This window comes from Macrobrachium nipponense, chromosome 1 (genome assembly GCF_015104395.2).
Source record: "Macrobrachium nipponense isolate FS-2020 chromosome 1, ASM1510439v2, whole genome shotgun sequence".
Lineage (NCBI taxonomy): Eukaryota > Metazoa > Arthropoda > Malacostraca > Decapoda > Palaemonidae > Macrobrachium > Macrobrachium nipponense.
The window spans coordinates 149,037,597-149,062,431 of record NC_087200.1 but is presented as its reverse complement, the minus strand read 5'-3'; the positions used below and the strand labels follow the sequence as shown (position 1 = coordinate 149,062,431).

General features: G+C 34.7%; 1 protein-coding gene across 4 annotated transcripts; it reads right to left on the bottom strand.

Annotated features, from left to right (window-relative positions):
• Nucleotides 1-435: 435 nt before the first annotated feature.
• Nucleotides 436-18,270, bottom strand: LOC135219748 (G-protein coupled receptor moody-like). 4 transcript variants are annotated; one of them, XM_064256783.1, is made up of 7 exons: nucleotides 16,789-18,270; nucleotides 16,026-16,184; nucleotides 12,483-12,565; nucleotides 10,208-10,334; nucleotides 9,358-9,504; nucleotides 8,561-8,738; nucleotides 2,844-3,008 (listed from the first exon to the last, which is right to left on the bottom strand). In XM_064256783.1, exons 1-7 carry the CDS (start codon nucleotides 16,930-16,932, stop codon nucleotides 2,989-2,991), a joined length of 858 nt encoding a protein of 285 aa, XP_064112853.1. In that variant the 5' UTR covers nucleotides 16,933-18,270; the 3' UTR covers nucleotides 2,844-2,988. The 4 variants fall into 4 exon arrangements, with proteins under 4 accessions (XP_064112852.1, XP_064112853.1, XP_064112854.1 ...); XM_064256784.1 differs by having other exon boundaries at nucleotides 2,871-3,008; nucleotides 8,557-8,738; nucleotides 16,789-18,268; XM_064256782.1 differs by lacking the exon at nucleotides 8,561-8,738 and having other exon boundaries at nucleotides 436-3,008; nucleotides 16,789-18,255.
• Nucleotides 18,271-24,835: the final 6,565 nt, after the last annotated feature.

Here is a 24,835-nt window from a genome sequence, read left to right as displayed (position 1 = left end):
AATATCAGTCCTCTCCTGGATGACTGGCTTTTTCAATCCCTGTCAGTGGAAGTACTCAAAGGTTTTTTGAACTCAAGTGCACCTGGGGCTTCACATCAACTTTTGGTAGGGGATCTGTTCCAGTGCCGCAATGTTGATTTCCACCATAAGTCAGTATTTCTCTGTTAACAGTGCTTTATCAGCACTCATGGTGTCGTAACTTGAAGTTGCATTAAGTTACAGCTCCGATAACTTGATGCCTATTCTTGGTGTTAGCACAGTCAACGGCGCTGTAAAATGCCATTAACGGGGCTGAAAAGGTGCTATAAGATCTGATTGCTGTAAATCGTGGTGCCGTAAGTCGAGGACGCACTACTTTTTCCCATGGAAACTTGTTTTCCATGATACTAGGAGACACTTCACAAATATAGAGAGGACTACAAATACATATTGGAGTTACATTTGATGATATTATTTTTTATTGAATTTTTGCTGCTGACAAAACATTTTCCAGCACTATATCATCAATTCATAGATAATAAATAAAACTGACAATTTTAATAAGGTTCATTCTTACAGCTCCTTCAAATTACATAAACTTTTTATCTTTAAAAATATATTTTACAAGATGCTTGAGTAAAACCAGTGAGCATTTACCTTTGTGAGAACGCAAAAGATTACTTAACAATAATAAACCTACAATTTTGCAGATTTCAGATATGTAACTGCCCTTATATAATCCCCAGAGACATCATAGAGAAAATGCATATGCCAAGTCTTTGGCACAGTTAATTTGCAATTATCCAAAACTATAATCTTACATCAAAGACAAAAGACTGTTGTCCCCTTCACCACTTTGTCCTTTTGATATTTCAGGCCTGAAAGTATGCATTGTTTTTATATTTGGGACAGAAAATCTTTGTCTAACATAAGTCAGTCACATTTTGTTCCTTTTGCAACAATATTTAAAGGCCAAATTTTATATTGGGTTCACTTATAGAATACAAACTTCTTGTATCTTGACGAACATGCATTATATTATTAAAAAAAATGGAAAGGAATTTGACACTGTACAGCGCATAGTTTGCAATGAATGTTTCATTTAGCTCTCCAGGAGAACCAAATCTAGAGCACAATTTTATTAAGAGTGAATGATCATATATTCTTTTTTTTACTTTGAAAGGCTGTACCCTCTACAGTACATTTAATCATAAAGGAAGTTTAAGAAAATTTATGAAGAAAACTAGATAAAATATGTACTGTTTGATTAATGTAACACAAATAATACAATATTTACTTTTGAAACACGTAAAATATGTTCTAACAATGAAAACCCCTTTGTTTTGCATATACATAACTCTTAATAAATGGAAATTTTAGTAAATTATTTTTCTTGACTATTTATACACGAAAACTTATAGAACTTTGGCAAATGAAGCTGAGTGCAGTACCTTTTGATATCTTAGTTAATACATTGATCATAAAATCATCAGTGAAGCAAAGTACCCATGCCACAACAGCAAAATTATTCTTGAAACACACACACAACCTTATACTGACCAATAATGAAAATTTTGTCCATTCTAGTACATTATTTTATGTAGTATGCAAGATATAAAGGACATGCATGCAAATCAAAATAATTTGCTAATACAGTTTGTATGATTTGAATTTATTTCTTCATAGTAAAGAAAATATTTTTTTATTTTTTATTTGAGGTCTTGAATTAAAATACTAAACAAAACTCAGTCCTAGAGTAAGGGGAGATACTTATGATGAGGGTATGAATCATATTTTCTTGCAAAAAAATAATGACCATGACTATTCCCAACAGAAGACCAGCAAAAGAAGAACAAATATGAAAGACTTGAGATTGAGGGAGTGAACACAATCAAATTAAGAACAGGTTACAGGTCTGAGAGAATTATCTTAAGCCTGCATTACACTGGAACTATGGAAGTCATAGGTTAAGGGATTAATATTTCTTTGAATGGCACTTACTTTGTAAAATCTCTTTTAAATGTCGACACAACCCTATGAGTCAAGATTTTTTTACTCAGGTGTTCAGCTAGACTACTTGATAATAATTTTTATGTTGCTATTTACATATACAGTACCAGGACATGTAAATCAATAATTATTGATACATCCAAAAGTGGATACCAGTTGTTAGTCCCCCTTACATCTAAGACATACAGGTAACCAAATAAAAGTTGAAGTCTGTGGACAGGAGAATTCATGCAATCAGATTAATCATTGTAACCTATACATGCAATTAAGAGCTTAAAAAGGGGAATCACTTTTTGAGAGAGACTTGTAAGAATGGTACACTTTCTGAATGTCAGAACACCATTGAAATTCATATATTTGTAATTCCTCATTTACAGCACTCTTAATTCATTTCATAACCTCATTTTCTCTTTGTGGTTAAGGATTAAAAACAGAACATGTACTCTGTACACTATTGTAAAAGTGAGCATCACAGCAGCACCTATTTGAAGGCACTAGAATAATCAAAGAGCCGAGTTTTTAACATAGTCATTAGTATCTGCTTGTTACAGGATCTTGCACTGGTTTCTTTTTGTAGACATGCACAATATCTTTCATTTGAGACTGTCCCAACTCTTATTAACTATTGCAAATAGACTTTGGAAATTCTCCAATTACCACCCAAGAATGCACACAATTGTGTCCTGACACATTCAAAATACATATACTCCACTTTACAGAGAACCAGGAATGAACTTTGTAGGTGGAGTGATTGCTGAAGATTCCCATGAGCAGAATATCACCAGGCTCTAATCATTCAAGTTCCATTAAAGGGTTGTGTCCACAACTTCTGGTGATGTTTCTAATGTTGGTTTCTTACTTGTGACCCCCACTAATGGGGACTGGGGAACTCTGATACTAGATTTTGATTCTTTCCTTGTGGCAAATCTCACATTACTGCTGGGAGTGGCAGCTCTAGTCTGGCGTTGACTATCACAGCTTGTGCGTTCCTCTCGCCATTTAAATTTTCGGAAAGTCACCTGCAAAGCAAGAATGGAGAAAAATAAAAATATTTCCATCTGAAAAAATTATTTTTTCTTTTCTAATAGCTACCATTTTTATGGAATTTTTCAAGATAAGTTTAATTAGTTTATATCACTACTGTGGTAATTCCAGTGATAAGGGTACTGTATTACTCTTTGCACAATTATCTTATAAAAAGTCTACAAAAAAAAAAATGGCACATTACCACTGTTTGTAGGTTTTAAGATCAGCCTACACTAATAAACTGTAGTTACAGTAAATAAAACAGTTTTTTTTTTTGATTACCATCATGGCATCCTATTGCAACTACAACATGCACAAGCAAAAAGAGACTGGAGAGACTTAGCCCAATTAGTAGTATAAGAATAATGTGATTTATTATTTAGTCAAGGTCAGACATTACAGTGCTTTCCAGCTCTGAAGTAAGAAATGAACATTGAACCACTAACAGTGTGGTGAGTTAGTATGTTAATACAGTGCCAAGATAGGAAGTTACAAAATACTATTCCTAAAGTGGATACCTGTTTCAAAATGAACAAGTTTATATATAGCACATCATCTTGAAGGATAAGCTTTACGATGGCATTCCACTAGTTACTGCTTGTAATTTGGTGCTTAAAAATGTTTTTCATGACCTATACGTAGAATGAAAACAAATAATTGAATGTGCAGTTACACTGCATACTGAAGACAAAATACATACATCAGCTTCCTTCTAAGACATTGTTATTGGAACTTATTAACAGTAGAGAAATAACATTACACGCAATTCCAGATGCAGTTTTGTTATTAAATTTTGGAATAAGATTAATTTATTTCAGTTGCTTACGGTATTTTATGTATTGCCTCTCTAGTAGGGAAACATGCAGTACTTTGAAGTTCTCGTATCACGTCAAAATGTCTCACAACAAAATGCTGTGCATCAGTATGTTGTCACTGGTAAAATGTCGCCACAGTCAAAATGTCGTTAGCCAAACTTCATCAGTGTTTGTATTGTGAACCACTCCTGTAATTTGTGAGAGTTCATACCAAGAATATTTGTAGACCAAACTGTGATGATGTTAGGCCCAAGGATAGCTATCCCACCAAAGAAGCTGATCTCCAGCATCTGTCACTTGATACCAATCTGGTATCTGCAGCCCTTCTTGCAAATTAGGATTTAGCAGAGCTTCATGCATACTCTGCCTCACTTGCTGTACCATTCATTTTAGACATGACACTGATTGTATCTGTCCTTGCACAACAGTGGAGACACTGATTGCATCTTTCCTTGCACAACAGTGGATAATTGAACAGTAGATGCTGCAACTACTTGGTGAGTGCTAGTTTCAGGAGCTGCTTCTGCATGCACTTTCATTTCAGCTACCACTTTTTTCAATTTGGCTTTTGCCAGAGCAGGCCTGTGGTCATGACTTGGCTTTCACAAAAGCATAATTTCTCGTGTGAAAATGAGCTGAGCACCTCACAATGTCATATTCCATGGATAACAAAATGGTTTTCCCAGCTTGATCAGTTTTTTCTTTTCAAAAAAGGAAACTATGATAATTCAACAGATGGTCTTCTTTCTGGCTTTTCACAAATTCCAGAGGCATTGAGAAATTTTTTGAAACACACTGACTAAACTGTAGACCAAATAAGTGCTAAGACACCTCATTTATACTATATACTATATAGAAGACTAAAAGCACCTATTATTTCTTGCCAATTGTTTCCCTGTTTGCTTGGCCATTATGACATTACTCATCATCAGTGACAACATTTTGACGGTGATGACATATTGACCTGCAGCATTTTGCCATGCAACTTTTTGACGGGAGACGTTTTTGTCTGCAACATTTTGATGCCCAACATTTTGACATGACATCAAGTTCTGATTAGTAATACCACAATCATTCCTAGTCATTAAAGCAACATTTCAAAGTATGGGTGGGGATGGGGGTTTGCAGTCACTGCCAAAAAAGTCTAGAGATTCTCATTGTAGATGATACTATGAACTTGTCGTTTTTAATTTCCATCCATTTACTGCAGTCTCCTAAACACTCCAGTTTCTACCAGTTTATCTTCCCATAATTTTCAACTCTGTTTTAAGACCAGATCATTTGGCTGCATCTAGGTATGGCTAACTGGTCTCATTACAGTGTGTACCATACGGTACCATATTAACTTGTATAACAATAAGCTAATGGTCACATACTATGTTTGATGTCTTGTACCAAAGCCACAACACTTCTAAAAACAGCAGCTCTAAAAAGAGAATAGCTGCTGTCTGCTTTAGCATTAAAACCCCCTTTTGTTTTATAGCTTAACTATTGTGGAAAACAAATAAATGAGATGTAGGAGTGGAATTATAGATATTGCACTATGAAGAAGCTGCCTGTCAGAAAGGTAAAGACATAAAACTTTCAAATTTTACCGTTCTTCAACATAATTGCAACACCAGACCATTTTTTATATCTTCCAAGCAGCATAAGTCTTCTACTGTTTATAGATAAAAGTGACAGTAACAACAACATTAAATTATTAAGTCACATGCTACAAAGCTCTTGGTAATAAAAATCTTGAAAAGTTAATGAACTGAAAAAATGTTCAAACACTAGTAGTATACATTTCAGTGACTGCGAGTCATCGTTTTTCTCAAATATCTTTCAAACTAATTATTTGGTAATGTAGTGCATTGTCAAATGGTGTTAGTTAAGGCGTATACTCTTGCCTTTTGAAGGCAAAGTCGTATGAGTCAGCAGGAGTCACTTATAGATTCAAACACCCGGTATCCCCATCCCTTCCCTCTCCCTCCCTCCCTTCCAATCTTTCTCTCACTTTCTTTATTGCCGTGTTTCTCATCTCTCCCTCAATAATACGTTTTCCCTGATATTTTTAAATACCAGCAGATAATTGGAGAATTCTAATGAAAAGGATAGCGAGGTTTGATGTAATGACCACAGTAATGGTTAATTTTTCCTATTATATTTGTTTATAGTCTCCTCGGTGTGTTGGATAATACCGTAATGATAAAGGGTTGTCTGTTGGCTGGAGCAATCACACTATAAGTATTCACGGCATCATTGATGGAGATGGATTTTTCATTGCTGTCATGGCCGCCATGTTACTTTGTCTGCATCGTTGCAGAAATGCATTTGCAATACAACTCATAACCGTATACAAAATGGAGAAACCTGACAATAGAATAAGGAGCAATCTCAATAGATAAGTTAATCTGTATAACACACACCTAAAAAAGCAACACACCTAAAAAAGCACATGCATATTGGTCAATCAATCAATCAATGTACGTATCTATTTCTCTATTATATTATGTATTAATTTGTCTATATTTACATATACTTTATATATGAAATATACTCTATATTTATTTGTACTTCAAATGAAACAAAATATCACTTGGGAAAGTGTTTAGATGAAAGAACATATGTATTCATTTTCATTTTTATGTACTCCTACAAAATCATTCAAATCCACAAGGAACAATTATATTCAGATTATATTAGTGATGATATATAGTTCCTTTGATAAACATATATCATAAGCATTTTCGGTCTGTTGCCGTCAAAGAATAAAAAACGAGTGACTCCTCAATTATTACAGTTTGCATATTCTGCAAAATAGAGATACTAACCTGTGAAAGACATAAGAAAATTAATTTCTTAACTGATTATGAATGAGGCAAAAACTGGATACCTTCTTTATAACAAAAGCCCTGTATGTTAAATGCCTGAAAATAGGTTAATAGGTAACACTTGGGCATTCTTCATAAACGACTGTCCCAGTTGTATGAAATACAAGTAAAATTCCTTTGGAACCTCTCTCAAAAATAAGAATGCATGTGAATATAATGTGTTGCTTTACATTAATGATTAGTAATATAATTCAAGATGCATGAAACTCGACTCATTCACTAAACCTAGTACGGTAAAAGAATTGCATTTTTATTACTGGCGTATGATCAGTAGAAACGAAATTCTACTGTGATATGAACAGACACACACATACATACAATGATATTATTACGTATGTACTATAGTGATAGTAGTTCCCCAAATTATACCCATTTTCTTTGTTTTTCCCTTACCCCAATTCACCTGCTGACACAATAAGAAGAAAAAGCTCAGCCTATTTGGCGATTTGGGAGAAGTGAGCAGACCTTGTCTCTCATGGCCTTGGTGAACAGAGTGACAGTCATATGCTCGTTAGCTTACTCCCATTTATATAATTTAAGGAAATACAGTAACAATAATTAAATGAACACAGAAATTTACAAAAACCAGCAATCCTATATTACTTTATATAATATAATAGGCAGGAAACTGGAGCACGAGACTGAGGGCCAGGAAGGTGGGTTGAGGTAGCAATGAGGGAAGGGTGAGGGGATGAGGTAGGGAGGAACGGGATGAGGATAAAGAACATTTGAAAGCATAGGCTGGCAATGCTTGACAACTCGATGTAAGTCAAAGTAAACGCCTTAACTAACACCATTTTACTATGCACTATACTACCAAAAATTAGGGCGACATGTCTTATACACAGTGTCAAAGTACCATTTCAATCAAATAATTAGTTTGAAAGATATCTTAGAAAAACAATGATTCACGGTAAAGATATCTTAGAAAAACAATGATTCACGGTCCCTCAAATGCATAGTACTCTAAGCTACATATATATCATTAACAGAAAAGAGTGAGGTGCTATTGTTTATGTGAACACAAAATGGCATGTAAGCTGACTCCAAAAGTTCCACATCTCACCACTGTTAAAGAAAACTCATGATTTAGATGGTTTGAAATGCTACTTTGCCTGTAATGGTATTGCTGCTGATGCTGTTCCCTGACTACCACTACTGGTACTTGATAACAATAATGATGACTTCATGTGATTCCTGTGTTAACTACAACAATCATTCTCAATTTCTCAAGTGGTATTTTTCGCTCACCTACCTAAGGTAGAGTATGCTAATGAAATTCATTCTTGTTTTCTGTAATCCTTTCACAAAAATAACTTATAGATATATTTCATTTCTACTTTATAGGAAAGTATGTAGTACACATAAATTGTATGACGTAACCTTGTTTCTCAAAATGTTCAAGAAAATGCATGAAGAATAATCTTGAGTAGCAAATGCCACAAAAAATGAAACCATTAACAGGAAGAAAGTTTGAATGCAGCACTATCCACATATTGCCAATTAAAGTTTGAATACAGTACTATCCACATAGTAGTATTGCTACAATGAACCTCTGCTTTATTAAAAGAATGGCTAGAAGAATAGAAGACTATGATCTCAGCATGCACAACTATTAGGGTTTACAGTTGTCCTTTTTCCCTAATTAAGTTGGAAAGTTGTGATAATCATAGTTAAATAAGAATGATAAGGTAAAGAAATTCATATTGAAGTCCAGATAAGAAATGCCACAAAAATTAGCAGTTTTCTCCACATAAAAGAGACATTTTATAGTAGTACACACTGAAAACAGCATGCGGTTATAACAGAGGTGACATGCTTTCTTTATATAACCAACAAGAAAATCTCACACACAAGTTGAAGCTAAAAGCCCTTGATGAGTCATTGGATTCTGTGGCTGAGGAGATAGAGTTGGTGGAATGCGTGGATACTCTTGTGGAATGTATTTACCCGTTGAGTTACAAGTGGCTGCACCAGGACAACCTGGAACCACGCACGCAGACATTTGCGCGAAGAGTGTCACTGGTAATCTCTGTACCAGTTGCAATGGTTACAGAGGACAAAGCGTAAGGTATTTAAATCAATGACATATTTAGCAAAAATTGCACTTTTGTTTCTTTAGGATAAAATTAAATGTCTGTGGGTGGTGCAATTCTCAATTTGATTGTTATTAACTTACCAAACTCATTGGAATTTGGAAAAGAAAAAATTAAGCGGTGAAAGTTGCGTTGATTATTGACAACTAAAATAATGGCTAATGCATTGTGTGGAAATATTTCGTAACGCTCATGATAAGGCATAATATCATACTGCTACCCCTTGTTTTGATTACAAAATGCGGGCTGAAATTTATATCAAGGAAAATCTCATGGTACAATTAACTCACAAATCACTATATATCCCGCAAAATTAAGCAATGTAAAACAAACCCTTATACCACTGCATTATAAATTGTAAGGAAGTAACATGTATGACATTTTGTAAATTCAACAGAAAAACTAAAATGAAACCACCATACATCTTAAGCAAATTCAGTTGATACCGAATACTGAAGTGGATGAGTTAACTACAAGAGTGTATTTTACTCAGTTAGTTTTAGATTGACATTATATTTCCCTACAGCCAATGCCATAATTTATCACCATCCTTACCTCTTTAAAGTTGGGCCACCAACGAGAGATGTAGTTCACATAGGCATCACGATATTGGTGGTTCATGAAGACGTATATGAATACGTTAATGCAATACTGAGCCCAGTACAAAGGGTGCAACAGCAGCAGGAGTGTTGGATTATGAAACTGCAAGAGAGAGAAAGTAATAAAAAAAACCTTAAAATTTCTCATGAAAAAAGTCAGTCACCAGGCATATACAGGGTTCATGATCAAAAGTGTTGCTCATTGACACGTTATTCAGAAACTAAGTGACTGTGACTTTAGATAGGTATAGCATGTTATCAGATAGGATATACTGATTATGTCCAGAAACACCAAGAGTGTTTACCATTATACTATTCTGGTCTTTACAGAAAATCAAGTGATTGTCAAATTAAGCTTCTCTGCTGTCAGTCCACTTCCTGTTGGTTACAGTGATACAACTACTTATCAAATGCATGAAAACTAGTTTCCTACTTCTGCTTTAATCAACAGACAACAAAAATTTTATAAACAGACAACAATAATTCAATATGTCATGAAACTGCTAATAAACACTACAGACTAGAAAAACTGGTGATTAATAGAGGGAATATAGAAATTGTGTTCTTGACATTTCCTTAGTTATAAATAAGGTGTAGTATCTAAGAGGGAAAGATTTCAGCAGTGTTGCAAGTGACAAGAACATTTTGTTGTTTTATAGCCTATGCTTTACTGCACTGGACTGTAGTCTACATGGGAATAATTTACTAATGAGGCATATGTACAGAACAAAATTACATAAATTTTTATTATTAATGCAAATGTTTATTTAAATGCTTTTAATTATAAAAGCTAGCACGTTACTTACTTTATTGTCGAAGTAGTGAGCTATGGAAACAGGGGTACAGCATATAATGAATGCAAGAAAGATAACGCCAATAGTTCTAGCAATACGAATATCACGCTTCCTCAGCCCATCAGCTGGACGGGGTGGTCTGAAAGTCATGAACATTTACAAATGCAGCTAATTTTGGATGAAACTATTGTATACAACAAGATGTAAATACATTAAAAATAATAAAATTTTATATGAACATTTAAGTGGTAATTTTTGCGCTGTCTCCTTTAAGTAAATATGAATATTCAAATACAAAAATGTGTCCTGCAGGCCAGACCTCCCAACAAACATTAGAATGACAAAATTAATAAAAGAACCAGTCTGCAGGGCACCTAAGAAAGACTTAAAGCTGTAGTATCAAGTGACTGATGATCTGTACATTAAACCCAGCCAGAATGTGTCTTCAAAACTGGTAAGATTGACCTAAGTTCATTCTTAACTTCATGACTATTTTAAGAGTAATGAAGTTACCTGTACCTGGTCTTACCAGCTAAAGTTTCAAGTTCTGTAAGAGAGGCCCTGCTTAATCTCCCTTGACAAGGATGGAAATACAAAGTAGGCAAGAGAAGCTTCTAATCTAAGGGGAACTCCATGGAAGGTATTCCTTTAATAAATTATGTAGGGATATATGTATTCCTGACTAAAAGGCATTTAGGAGTTATAACACTAATTTGGATAAATAAAATGGGAGGGAGCAGTTGGCATAGAATCCACAAAGAAATATCCATACTAAAGAACCAAAATGGTTCCCAGCTCACTCTTAATGCGACATATTAAGTTGGGGAAAACAAAGTTCCCTCCTGTGAAGAATACAAGGCTGTAACAGCTCTTGCTGACACACCTAGTACAGTAGTTCAATTAAATTTTCATGCTCTTATAAAAGGCTAGGTAATCTATAATGTTCTTAGTTGTAGCTAGTACTAGTAAGATGACAAAAACCATTTAAAAGATAAAAGAGAAACTATAATCATTGAGGGCTAGTGCTAAATCAGTAAACTACATCATTCAAATCATTTCATTGGCAAGTCACATTTACAGTCTGCTGCACGTACACAAAAAAAAAAAAAAAAATTTTCTGCAAGCTTATGCTATTGAATGTTGTAAATGCTTTATTGTTTTATTGTTTTATGTCTCTGTATTTGCAGGACTCACTTTTCTTGCCAGGCACTGGAAAGGCTTGCATAAATGTGAGATGGACTTTGTCAAAGTATTTGTAGGTTAACTTTTTTTTTTTTTCATCATCAAAGTTCACTTGGCAAGGCTTGTCATGGTTAACATGGAGATAGCCTCTTTCTGATCCCATAAAGGCGAATAAGACATTCGAAATCTGGAAGGTCAGTTTCAAGGATGGTGCCTATGAAAAGCTCAGTTTGTATTCACAACAAACATCATAGCCAAAGCAATTAATGGACAAGTTTATAGTGTTGCTGACAACCTCCAGTCCTTGAGGAATGGTATAGTTTTATCTCTCCTACCGAAAAGAGACTTGGGAAAATAGCAACTTAGCATCAGGAGGTATCTCTAACAAGACTGGCTTCAGTGTCCATTAAAGGCAGTTTGATAACAGGACGTGGTTTCTGCACCTCTCAAAATCATGTTCATCAGAGTAACCATATAAACCTCTTGAAGATGATGGCAGTACTCAACCTGACAATAAAGTAGGGCTTTTGCTAAGGAGATGGGCTAGGGCTATAGCCCTTAAAAGAATAAATGTTTCCTGTGCTCTATACACATTATATGAGTATGGAAAACCCACAGACTTCCCTGGCTGAAGAAGAAGAAGAACCAATAGACATTTCCTCCTTTTGCCATGTACTCATTTCCATTTCTGTACATGTGTGATTTGCAACAAATTCGCCACCTCCATAAGTAAGGAAAGTTTTCCACTTGCTTTCCTGTTCTCAGACTTCTAGAGATGCGTGTTAACACCGTACGTGAAACAGATAGAATATCATCGAAAGGTTCCTCCAGTTTTAAGGACTGACATGGACTATTGCTTGTGCTGTTTTGACTCGCATAAGCAAGATTTTTTGTTGTTAAAGAGGAAGTAGGGTCTCGGTTGCATCTTGAATAAAAGGAAAGTATACTATTTGATCTTCCAAATATTAAACCATACATTTGTTAGTGAAACTGACTTAACAATATTTCTTTTAATGAAATACATAGTGAGTTACCCCTTATGATTCTTATGAGAATGAATATTTTAATCAACCTCAAGAATGATGGTGCAATTTAGGTAACTTACCTGACTTCAGTTGAACTATTAATGGAACCCTTGAGTAATGACTGGGACCTTGTCCTATGTACTTTAGCTGAACTCTGTCTTGCCTGTGGACAAATGGAAAATCACTTGAAAATTATGTCTCTAATTCCCAGTGGAGTACACCATGTGCTTGGAAACAGGAATATTTACTGTGAAATCTTTCACGTCTAAAATATAGCATTTAAGAAAATTGTATAGAGCTGTTCTTGGACCCATCACAGGAATCCCCATTCTTTCATAACGTTCCAGCCATTTTGCTGAAGTCTTCATCGCATATAGCGTAAGTGAGAACTGTATTTAAATCAAAACATGAGTGATATTAAGTATTAGCTTGAACACCAAAGAATATTACAGTTCAAAACCTATTTCATAGTACGTATTCATTATTAGAAACTCAAAAGATAGACTATTTTGTATTATAAAAATCCTTACAATATGTATACTACTGTACAGTGGTACCTCGACATACGAAAGGCTCAACTTACAAAAAACTCTAGATACGAAAGCAAATACGAAAAATTTTACAGCTCTACATATGAAAATTGCTCAAGTTACGAAAGGTTGTTGCTGTAAAGTCCTGAGATTCGCCCGGACCACCGAGAACAATTTTAAAACTCCCGCGCCGCCAACTGAGTAAACTCGCCACCATCCTCCTGCTCTCCCATTGGTTCCTGATGCTAGTCACCCCATAAGATCCTGCTCTCCTATTGGTCAGCATCTACCCCTTGTGCTTTAAGTATTCTATTGGTAAAAGGATGCTGTAAATTGAAAAACTTATTCATGCAATACATTTAATAAAATAAAAACATTAGGTAAAGATAGAATAAAGAATAGAAATGAATGTTTATTATACTGTTTGGAAGTTTCAGTAGTTGAAGAGAGATAATGAAAATTTATGGCTTACTGTGTACTAGGAAAAGTGATTGCTTGGCAATCGTTTTATACTCGTAAGTGCTGGATGTGAACAGAATTTTGGAAGCTTTTTTTTTTTTGTTTGTTTATTATAGTTAATGGTTACTTAATAATTATTTGAAATGAGTACATGCAATACATTTAATAAAAAAAATTGTGAATTAGATATCATAAAATATAAAATAAATCAGACTGCCAACAAATACGTATTTTTTAGAATTCTTCTTCTGTTTAATATTACGTTACGTAGATGCTTCATTATAGGTGTCAGTAACTCGGTATCTCCATTAGGTAAAGATGGAATAAAGAATAGAAATGAATGGTTATTATACTGTTTGGTAGTTTCATTAGTTGAAGAGAGATACACTAATGAAAATTTATGGCTTACTGTGTCCTAGGAAAAGTGATTGCTTGGCGTTCGTTCAGTACTTGTAAGAGTTGAATGTAAACAATCGATTGGAAGGTTCTTTTTGTTTGTTTGTGTATTATAGTTAATGATTAATTAATAATTATTTGAAATGAGCACATACCGATTATTTATACATTTTATTGGCATATTCTAAGCTTTTAGCTTCTTGGGTTTAGATGTCAGAATCATAGACAGTAGCAACCGCTAACATAGGCTAGGCTTATTGCTAAAGGGACATATGCTAAAGTCTTATTATATGCATTAAAAATGGGGTTGAACATTACATGCAGTTGAATATTACTCAAGGATGTACAGTATTTTGCCTTTTTGGAGTCACATTTCTTCCGTCGGATCGGCGTCGTAACCCTAGAACATGTGTTTTAGGCCTGGAAATATAATTTACTGGGGTGTTTTGGGAGGGCTTGGAACGGATTAGCCATTTTACATGTAAAATGTGGTCCAAGATACGAAAACCTCATGATACAAAGGGCGCCTCGGAACGGATTAATTTTGTATCTCGAGGTACTACTGTATTTCCTGAAAAGCTGGAGGCTAAAACAGCACAATTATAGAGTATACTGCAGACATATAAAGACCAAGAAATGTTTTCCATCCAACAATGAATATTACATTAAATGAAAAATTTTAGCCAATTTTTGAACTTTTTCACAGTCACCAAATGATTAAAGATGACTTTAGAATGACTAGAATTTGTTACTTTAGGTTTGATCAGTATCGGTACACATTTAGCAAAAATACGGCATCATAAAAAATCAATTTACAGGTATACAGCTTTCCGTTTGTACCCAACTCATTTCAAATGTTGTTCAGGCAAGTGTCATATTTATGCATATTTAGGTTAACTCTGTCAAACAGGTTGTACTTAATATTCAGTAAAAGACACCGTGTGTATGTATATGATTTATGGACACACTGATTCAAATTGTAAAACATCCCATAACTACATTACTTTATCGATCCTTACAGTATTAAGTCCATTACATATACGAACGAATACTATCAGTCAAAATGTGCTGCATATATAAATATGCTTACAAAACTGTTATACAATGCTAAACAAAATAAATGGTAGTCATGTAATAACCTAAAATCATTAAGTGACTTTCCCAGTGGAACTACATACCAAATACTTGATGAACATCCCTACACTAAACACAAGCAGAGTCAGTTTTAAGGCTGACACAAGTTATTCTTGCCGGTCATTTTCCCATAAAAGAGCTCAATTATCTGTATTTGAATTAAAACATTTTTATGCTAATCCATTAACATTTAAGACTGTAACAATGGCTTTAGAGTTTAACCTTTAATGACTGTACCTTTAAAGAGTTTGGGTAGATGAGAAAAATCCAGGAGGTTATTGTTTTAAGTTATTATAGGAGGAAAAATACCAAACATTTCCCATTTTTGGGCTGTCCCCAAAATGTGGAATTTGTACACTTATTGGGTGCTTATGAAACATAATATAAAAATAAGATCTGGTATTTAGCTTAAAATTCATGTAAACAGCTTATTAAAATAAATTAAAATGGAAAATAAATAAGATTGAGGTTGTTGTTTTTAGTGAAAAATCACGAAAAACAAATGACATTAACGGATATGATAAATGTAAAAACTTGCATTATTATGCATACTCTTGTACGAAATGTGAGACACTAAATACGTTTGCAATGTCAAAATCAAAGATGTTTTGTATAGAGAACTTCCAAGCTATCTGGAAGTTGTGTTAACAAAATGATAATGTATGACACGAAAAACAACTTCTCAGACCAAGAAAAATGTGTCCGCTGTGCAGCCCAGACCTTGGGCTAGATGCCAATCAACCTTGAGTGCGCCGATTTCACTGAAGGAAGGAGGAATCCTGTAAGAAATCAGTGCATAGCACAGTCCACAGGCCAGATGCCTCAGTTGATTGTCATTTTCCCATGCCAACCTTGAGAGTGATAAGTGCGAATGAGGGAGGAGCACTAGGTATTGTGAATAGGGAGTTAGTAAGAAAACTTAATTTGTGAAAACCCTTTGTTCAATACAGACCTTTTAATCATAAATAGTACTAGCGTGAATTGCAGTGAAGGATGGGGGACCAATAAGTGACGAATGGAAGTAAAGCTATATGTTATTACAGGGCTCGTGATGAACAACTACCACTTCTGATTTACTTCTGTATTATTGTGTTGACAGCTTACCTTATAAAAGATGTAGGAATACGAAGCGATGATAATAGCGCATGGGAGGAGAAATCCTAGAGCTAAGAACAGTTTCCTTGGACCATTTCCACCAGTTTCTTGAGAGTCTCCGAAGTCACATTCTTTCGTCTTAATGTTATAGGTGAATTCTCCATATATCTGTAGGATATGAATTCGGGTACAAAATTTCCATTAAATTTTATAACAGTGATCGATAAGATGATCTGAATAATGGAGCTGACTATATAATCATTTGTTTATTTATGATGGAAATCCCTGTAAGTGTGTAACTTAAGAAACAAACCCAAGTCTTCCCTACTCATTACCACGCGCACTGTGGTCTTTCATCTGTTCTTACTCAAAGTAAATATAATTAAATTTTTTATTCCTTTCTTCCCTTCCTTGTGTACTTACAAACAAAATACAACATAGTTGGCTCGAAAATTATATCTACCTTTAGCAACCTGGAAAGCTGTAAATGTACTGTATCGAATATGGTTCCGATGAATTTTATTAATAAAGGACAACCCAAACCTAAGAATTAAAAAGTTATAAAAAATCCTGAAGGAATGATTGACCAGACAACTATTGTCAGTATGGAAGACTTTCTAGACATTTAAACCTTGCTTCATTCCTATTTGAATTAAGATTGGTTGGGGTCATTTCACAAATAAAACACTGAACACTTACCATTTCCAAATACCTCTGGAGGAATAATATAAGATGCTTATAAAATACTGACTAAGTGTTAAACATAACTTACCTTCAGCAATGGAATGAGCATCAGTGCAGCTGATACAACCCAAATCATGACGATGGTTACTATGGTTTTTGGTGTTGTGAAGATCTTTGGGTATTGTCTTGGAAAGGCAATGAGGAGACATCTTGAGGGGAGAAACAGATACATGGAAGGAATTAAATTTACACTTCTCTATTTCGTTTAGCCATCAATTGCACGCATGGCAAGGAGGAGTCATTATTAATGGACAGTACTACTGGTCTCTTGAAAGGAGGACGAGCAATCACTTTTTTTTTTTAATTTTGTGGATCTAGATTCTAATCCAGGTGACAGTCAATTGTATTATCAATCTAAATCAAATAGTTGACAGCTAAATAAACACTTGATCTGTACCTATGAATGTTAATACGATTAACAAAGTGCTACAGAATATGTACAAAAATCCTAGAGCCAATTAGTTTCAGGAACATGAAAATTTGAAACTCCGAAGATTGTCACTACGATGGATTCACTAAAATACATGGAACGAATACTTTTCTGAGGTTCTTTGCAGCAGCCTTCGGCCCTTAGCTGCAACCACCTTCGTTCCTTTTACTGTACCTCCTTTCATATTCTCTGTCTTCCATTTTATCTTCCACCCTCTCCTAACAATTTATTCATAGTGAAACTGCGAGATTTCCCTCCTGTTACACCTTTTACCGTCAATTTCCGCCTCGCCACTGAATGGCCATATAGGTCCCAGTGCCTGGTCTTTGGCCTAAATTCTATATTCAATTAAATTCTTAGTCATTTTATGGTCACAATTGGTATGGGTAGGAGAAGCCCAGTAGTGTCATGACTGTATATTTTATTATTATCTAACATGCACCTAAGTCAACCAAAGAAATGGAAAACGTTTTTAATGTTAAATTTCCCCAAGATAGAAATTCAGCTGATCATATCATTCTGATAGTTAAAACACGTTAACTGTTTTAATTTGACCCTTTTTTGCCTTAGTAGTAGTTGAAAAGCAAATCAAGAACAGATTAAGTCTTACAAAAATAAGCCCCAAACAACTAATGGCAGCTGCTACAGTCTTACTTTAAACCAAATGAAACCATGCAACCATAGTCGCCCACACCCATTTAATTTATAGAACCAATTTTGTGAGAGCATCTGCGGATAGCCAAATTTGAAATGCTTGTTCAAGGGTCAAAATAGAATAAGTGGATTGAACCCCCTTAGACAGAAGTAAACTGGTCTTCTCGAAACCTTGATAAACAATCATTTTTCAGTATCTGACTCTGAAAGATGCACAAATCTCGGACTCGGAAAGTATACAGAACTGCTCGTTTTTAATCCAGACCACCACAAGTTAATTCAGAAGAGAAAAAATAGCCAGCCCTCCTATTAAGGAGCAACAAACCATTGTGTTTGTATGCATGTTAGTTGTGTGTAAATGTAGTTATAATTTAGTTACCCTTCAATAAGTTTCTTTAAGCTATTTCTTAATAATTAGTATATTTCTTTTTGTTAAGAATTATATAAGTATTTTTTTTTCTAAAAGACAAGCTTTTAAAATAAATGAGAAACGTGATTACAAAAAAAAAGCAGTTAAAAAAATCGATTCTAGAGCAAAACTGCGAGCAAAAGTTCAACAGTTAAGGGAAAATGTGACAGATTTAATCAATTAACCCTCTTACGCCGGAGCCCTAAAAATCAAAACGTCTCCCGTATGCCGGGCCCTGGTTTGGAGTGAGCGCGGAAGTGGAAAAAATAATTTTTTCAAAAAATTACAGCGCGCGTACTTTGAAGATTAAGAGTTCATTTTTGGCTCCTTTTTTTTGTCATTGCCTGAAGTTTTAGAATGCAACCATCAGAAATGAAAAATGATATCATTATCATATGTAAATAATGCGATATATGGTAGCGAAAAAAAAAAATTCATACATAATTGTATTCAAATCACGCTGTGCAGAAAACGGTCAAAGCTAACCAGTTACTTTTTTTTGCGTTGTATTGTACACTAAATTGCGATCATTTTGATATATAATACATTGTAAAACAATAAAAGCAACACCGGAAAAATATTATCTACAAAATGATGTACGAATTCGTAACGAGCGGACGTAAAAAAATGTTATTTTCAAAAATTCACCGTAATTCTAATAATGTTCTAGAGACTTCCAATTTGTTTCAAAATTAAGACAAATGATTGAATATTACGATACTGTAAGAGTTTTAGATTAGAATTGCAAGATTTCGACCATTTCGGACGAGTTAAATTTGACCGAATGTCGAAATTTTAATATATATATTTTTTTATATGGACATATTTCAAAGATCGAAAAGCTACAACCTTCAATTATTTTTATTGTATTCTTCATGAATTTGCGCACATTTGATATATGAAACTCTATAAAAGGCTAATATGAAAAGGAGCAAATATTAGGATAATGCCATGTACGTATTTCGAAGACTTAGTTGCGGCCGCGAATCGGCGCGCGGAGTGAAGGTAAATATATTTTTCAAAAATTCACCATAAATCACAATATTGGTTTTTTAGAGACTTCAAATTTGTTTCAAAATGAAGAAAAATGACAGAATATTACTAGGCCGTAAGAGTTTTAGCTTACAATTGCGTTTTTCAACTATTTCGGTAGAGTCAATTTGACCGAACGTGGTTTTTTTTTCTTTTTCATTTATCGTGATTTATATGCAAATATTTCGAAAAAAGAAAAGCTACAACCTTCAATCATTTTTAGTTGTATTCTACATGCAAATTACGCACATTTTCTATATAAAAACTTTATGTAACAGCTAATTTTAAATGGTGCAAACATTTCGACAATCGCACAAAAAAATTCTGATTTTTTTTCGGAAGTTACCGCGCGAACGTAATGTTTTTTTTTTCATAAATTACACCATAAATCGAAATATTGTGCTAGAGACTTCCAAGTCGTTGCAAAATGAGTAAATGATTGAATATTACTAGAATATAAGAGTTTTAGCTTACAATTTGCGTTTTTCGACCATTTCGGTAGAGTCAAAGTTGAACCGAAAGTTGAAATTTTTGCACTTAACGTTATTTATATGAAAATATTTCAAAACTGATAAAAGCTACAACCATGGGTTGTTTTTTGTTGTATTGTGCATGAATTGCGCACATTTCCATATATAAAACTTTATGTAACGGCAATTTAAAAGGGTGCAAACATTAGGACAATCGCACGAAAAAATTTATCGGAAGAGTTATCGCACGAACGTAAGGAAAAAGTTTTTTTCACATTCACCCATAAATCGCAATATTGTGCTAGAGACGGTCCCATTTGTTGCAAAATGAAGGCAATGATTGAATTACTACTATAATGTAAGAGTTGTAGCTTTACAATTGCGTTTCTCGACCATTTCTGTAGAGTCAAAGTTGACCGAAGGTTGACATTTTTGCACTTATCGTTATTTATATGAAAAATATTTCAAAACTGATAAAAGCTACAATCATGAATATTTTTTTAGTTTGTATTGTGCATGAAATTGCGCACATTTTCATATATAATACTTCATGTCAAAGGATAATTTAAAATGGTGCAATAATTATGTCAAAGTGACGAAATAATTTCCGAGATGTGTCACTGATACTTTTTAGTGCGATAAGAAAGAAATTCGCGCTTGCGCGCCTGCGTAGCGATTGTAAACAAAACAACGCCTTGATCCGTGAACTCCCAGCATCCCCCAAGGCGCGTGATACAAAAGTTTTCGGCTGGTAGGCCTATAAGTTATTTTTTCCGCGAATTTTTAAAAAAACTTTTTTGAGCCGACGTATGATACGTCCAATCGGCATACGGGAGACATTTGACTCGACGTTTAATACGTCCAATCGGCGTAAGAGGGTTAATATTCATGTTATTAACCCTCTTACGCCGAAGCCCTAAAAATCAAAAACCTCTCCTGTATGCCGGCGCCGGTTTGGAGTGAGCGCGGAACCGGCAAAAAATAATTTTTTCAAAAAATCACAGCGCGCTTAGTTTTTGAAGATTAAGAGTTCATTTTTGGCTCATTTTTTATTCATTGCCTGAAGTTTAGTATGCAATCATCAGAAATGAAAAATAATATCATTATCATATGTAAATAATGCGATATATGTAGCGAAAAAAAAACAAAAAAAAAGAATTCATAGATATTTGTATTCAATCAAGCTGTGCAAAAAACGGTCAAGCTAACGAGTTACTTTTTTTTTCGTTGTATTGTACACTAAATTGCAATCCTTTTGATATATATACATAGTAAAACAATACAAAAGCAACACCGGAAAAATATTATCACAAAATGATTGTACGAATTCGTAACGAGCGGACGTAAAAAAATGTTATTTTCAAAATTCACCGTAATTCTAAATAATGTTCTAGAGAGTTCCAATTTGTTTCAAAATTAGACAAATGATTGAATATTACGATACTGTAAGAGTTTTAGATTAGAATTGCAGATTTTGACCATTTCGAACGAGTTAAATTTGACCGAATGTCGAAATTTTAATATATATATTTTTTTATATGCACATATTTCGAAGATGGAAAAAGCTACAACCTTAAATTATTTTTTATTGTATTTTTCATGAATTTGCGCACATTTTGATATATGAAACTTTATAAAAGGCAATATGAAAGGAGCAAATATTAGGATAATGCGATGTACGTATTTCGGAGACTTGCGGCCGCGAATCGGCGCGCGGAGTGAAGGTAAATATATTTTTCAAAAATTCACCATAAATCACAATATTGTTTTAGAGACTTCAAATTTGTTTCAAAATGAAGAAAAATGACGGATATTACTAGGCCGTAAGATTTTTAGCTTACAATTGCGTTTTTTCAACTATTTCGGTAGAGTCAAATTTGACCGAACGTGGTTTTTTTTCTATTTATCGTGATTTATATGCAAATATTTCGAAAAAAAGAGAAAAGCTACAACCTTCATCATTTTTTAGTTTGTATTCTACATGAAATTACGCACATTTTCATATATAAAACTTTTATGTAACAGCTAATTTTAAATGGTGCAAACGTTTCGACAATCGCACAAAAAAATTCTGATTTTTTCGGAAGAGTTTACCGCGCGAACGTAATGTTTTTTTTTTCATAAATTCACTATAAATCGAAATATTGTGCTAGAGACTTCCAAGTCGTTGCAAAATGAAGGTAAATAATTGAAATATTACTAGAATATAAGAGTTTTAGCTTACAATTTGCGTTTTTTCGACCATTTCGGTAGAGTCAAATTTGACCGAAAGTTGAAATTTTTGCACTTAACGTTATTTATATGAAAATATTTAAAAACTGATAAACGCTACAACCATGGGTTATTTTTTGTTGTATTTTGCATGAAATTGCGCACATTTCCATATATAAAACTTTATGTAACGGCAAATTTAAAAGGGTGGAAACATTAGGACAATCGCACGAAAAAATTTATCGGAAGAGTTATCGCACGAACGTAAGGAAAAAGTTTTTTCATAAATTCACCATAAATCGAAATATTGTGCTACAGACGTCCAATTTGTTGCAAAATGAAGGCAAATGATTGAATATTACTTATATAATATAAGAAAATTAATTTTAGCTTACAATTGCGTTTCTCGACATTTCTGTAGAGTCAAAGTTGACCGAAGGATTGAAATTTTTGCACTTATCGTTATTTATAATGAAAATATTTCAAAACTGGATAAAAGCTTCAATACAATCATGAGTATTTTTTTGTTGCATTTTACATGAAATTGCGCACATTTTCATATATAATACTTCATGTAAAGGATAATTTAAAATGGTGCAATAATTATTTCAAAGTGACGAAATAATTTCCGAGATGTGTCACTGATACTTTTTAGTGCGATAAGAAAGAAATTCGCGCTTGCGCGCCTGTGTAGCGATTGTAAATAAAACAACGCCTTGATCCGTGAACTCCCAGCATCCCCCAAGGCGCGTGATACAAAAGTTTTCGGCTGGTAGGCCTATAAGTATTTTTCCGCGAATTTTTAAAAAAACTTTTTTGAGCCGACGTATGATACGTCCAATCGGCATACGGGAGACATTTTGACTCAACGTTTAATACGTCCAATCGGCGTAAGAGGGTTAAGTGAAAAGTTCTTATGTCAGATAACGGAGCTTTACAGTAAAGTTTGTACCCTCTCGATGTGGGACCATCTAGACGTGGTGAGGGGCTCTTGAACTCCAGGAATTAGTTCCCGGGATTGAGCCCGAGAGAGAAATCAATCACTCGATTTACAATGCCATACACTTCAGTCAGACTGTCTCCCCTGTGGTTTACGACTCCAGAGGAAGAATATCAGTTCAGTTTCAAATTGGCGATAAAGCAAGCTATCAGAATTAAAGGGGTATTAAGATCCCCTCCTTTCAGTTATGCGATGCTGAAGTGACTGGAGCACTGGCAGGGTTATCGATAACTGCTGGCTTCTTATCTCTGGTGACAACTACAGTTACTTGTTTTGGGAGGTGACCATTCAAGCAATGGCACAAAGCTCGAAGATACTCGAAATCAGTTTCTGCCGTCGGCGGGTAGCGCCGTCAGGGAACCTCATGGGGTGCACTGGAGGCTTTACTGAAGGGTCTTTGCAGCGTCTCTTTGGCCTCTAGCTGCGACCCCTTTCGTTCCTTTTACTGGTACCTCCATTCATATTTTCTTTTTTCCATCTTGATATCCACTCTCTCCTAACATTTGTTTCATAGTGTAACTACGAGGTTTCCTCCTGTTACACCTTTCTACTTTCATTTAGAGCTGAATGACATCATAGGTCCCAGGGTTTGGCCTTTGGCTTAAATTTTATATTTTTCTTCTTCTCTTCGAAGAAACTCGAGCATTTTTGCCCTTTACTTTGCATATCTGCATTTTTTTCACATTGATAATTTTTATTTATGTATAATATAAATAATAATAATGATAAATGCAAGAAGGCTCGAGTGTTTGGAAGGCATTCAGTAGGATGGAGACAGTTGAGATTAAAGTCTTTTATGTGTAAATACAGTATAATATCAGTCTAACCGTTTGACCCTGCCTCCGTCAAGGAAGTTAAGCGTATTTGCAGATTGGCCTAATTTGCAGTAAATTTATCCCCTTGGCATAGTATAGTCTTTCCAGTCAGAGAGATGTGGCAGTATATTTACAGTGTTCTAATACTAAAAGTTTCATTATTCTTAAACACACCTTGAAGGCCTAATGCTTCAAATGTGTGGCCATTACTGCATAATAGATGGGCCAAGGGTACCGGTGATGTATCAAAAGATTGCATTATTCTGATTGTTTCCTTTTTCTTCGTCATTCGCTTCATTTTTCAAATTGCCATTGCTGTCGTTCCTTTTCCTTCAGAGGAGTACTTTGTCGTGTATGTTCTGTTGGCTTCGCTATGGTGACAAATAAATTTTTTTTTTTTTTATCGTTTTTATGGCTTCTGTTATCTGCAGATTGTTCAAGATTTTAAGCTAGATCCAAGGAAAGAAATAGCCCTTTATCCAAGTTTAATGCATCTATGTCATATAATTTGCTCCTTCCACTTGGAAAGAACCCATTCTCGCCATTCTCCCTTTTTCTCTTGAAAAAGCTATCTCTTCTCCCATTGGTGCTTGGAATTACCCCTTGCAGAGCAACCACTTCAAAATGCCTGGAAAGCAGCAGCCCAGTCTCAGAAGAACACCAGACCTAAGCCAGGTCAAAGCCTAGCTCCTTACCTGATGCCACTGAACACCCCCCCCCCCACCCCCCCCCCCCCCACCCCCACCATCCTGGACCTGGCTTCCCCCATGCTTTGGGAAGCCCAAGTATATTTTAAAACTCCATAGTGACGAGACATCAAGGAGAAAAGTTCCAGCCTCATCCATAAAAAAGGGAGTACTGTAAGGGAAATTCCTTTCAACCGTTTCAAAGGAATTGTTTTACACTTGTCATATTTCATTTCCTTTTTCCAAGATGACTTTGTGCAGTCTTCATCCCCTCCCAATCTGGGCTCAATTCTGTAATTACTCCCTTTTTGTGATACTAGTAACATCCCCCTAGTGAATTTATACCACAAGATAGTTTCTGCTGTGTA

Coding starts and splice junctions, on each gene's coding strand:
- LOC135219748 (XM_064256782.1), bottom strand. CDS start 16,932: ATGTATCTGTTTCTCCCCTCAAGATGTCTCCTCATTGCCTTTCCAAGA. Junction 16,185..16,788: donor TGCTCATTCCATTGCTGAAG/GTAAGTTATGTT, acceptor CATATCCTACAG/ATATATGGAGAATTCACCTA. Junction 9,505..10,207: donor CTCACTACTTCGACAATAAA/GTAAGTAACGTG, acceptor TCTCTCTTGCAG/TTTCATAATCCAACACTCCT.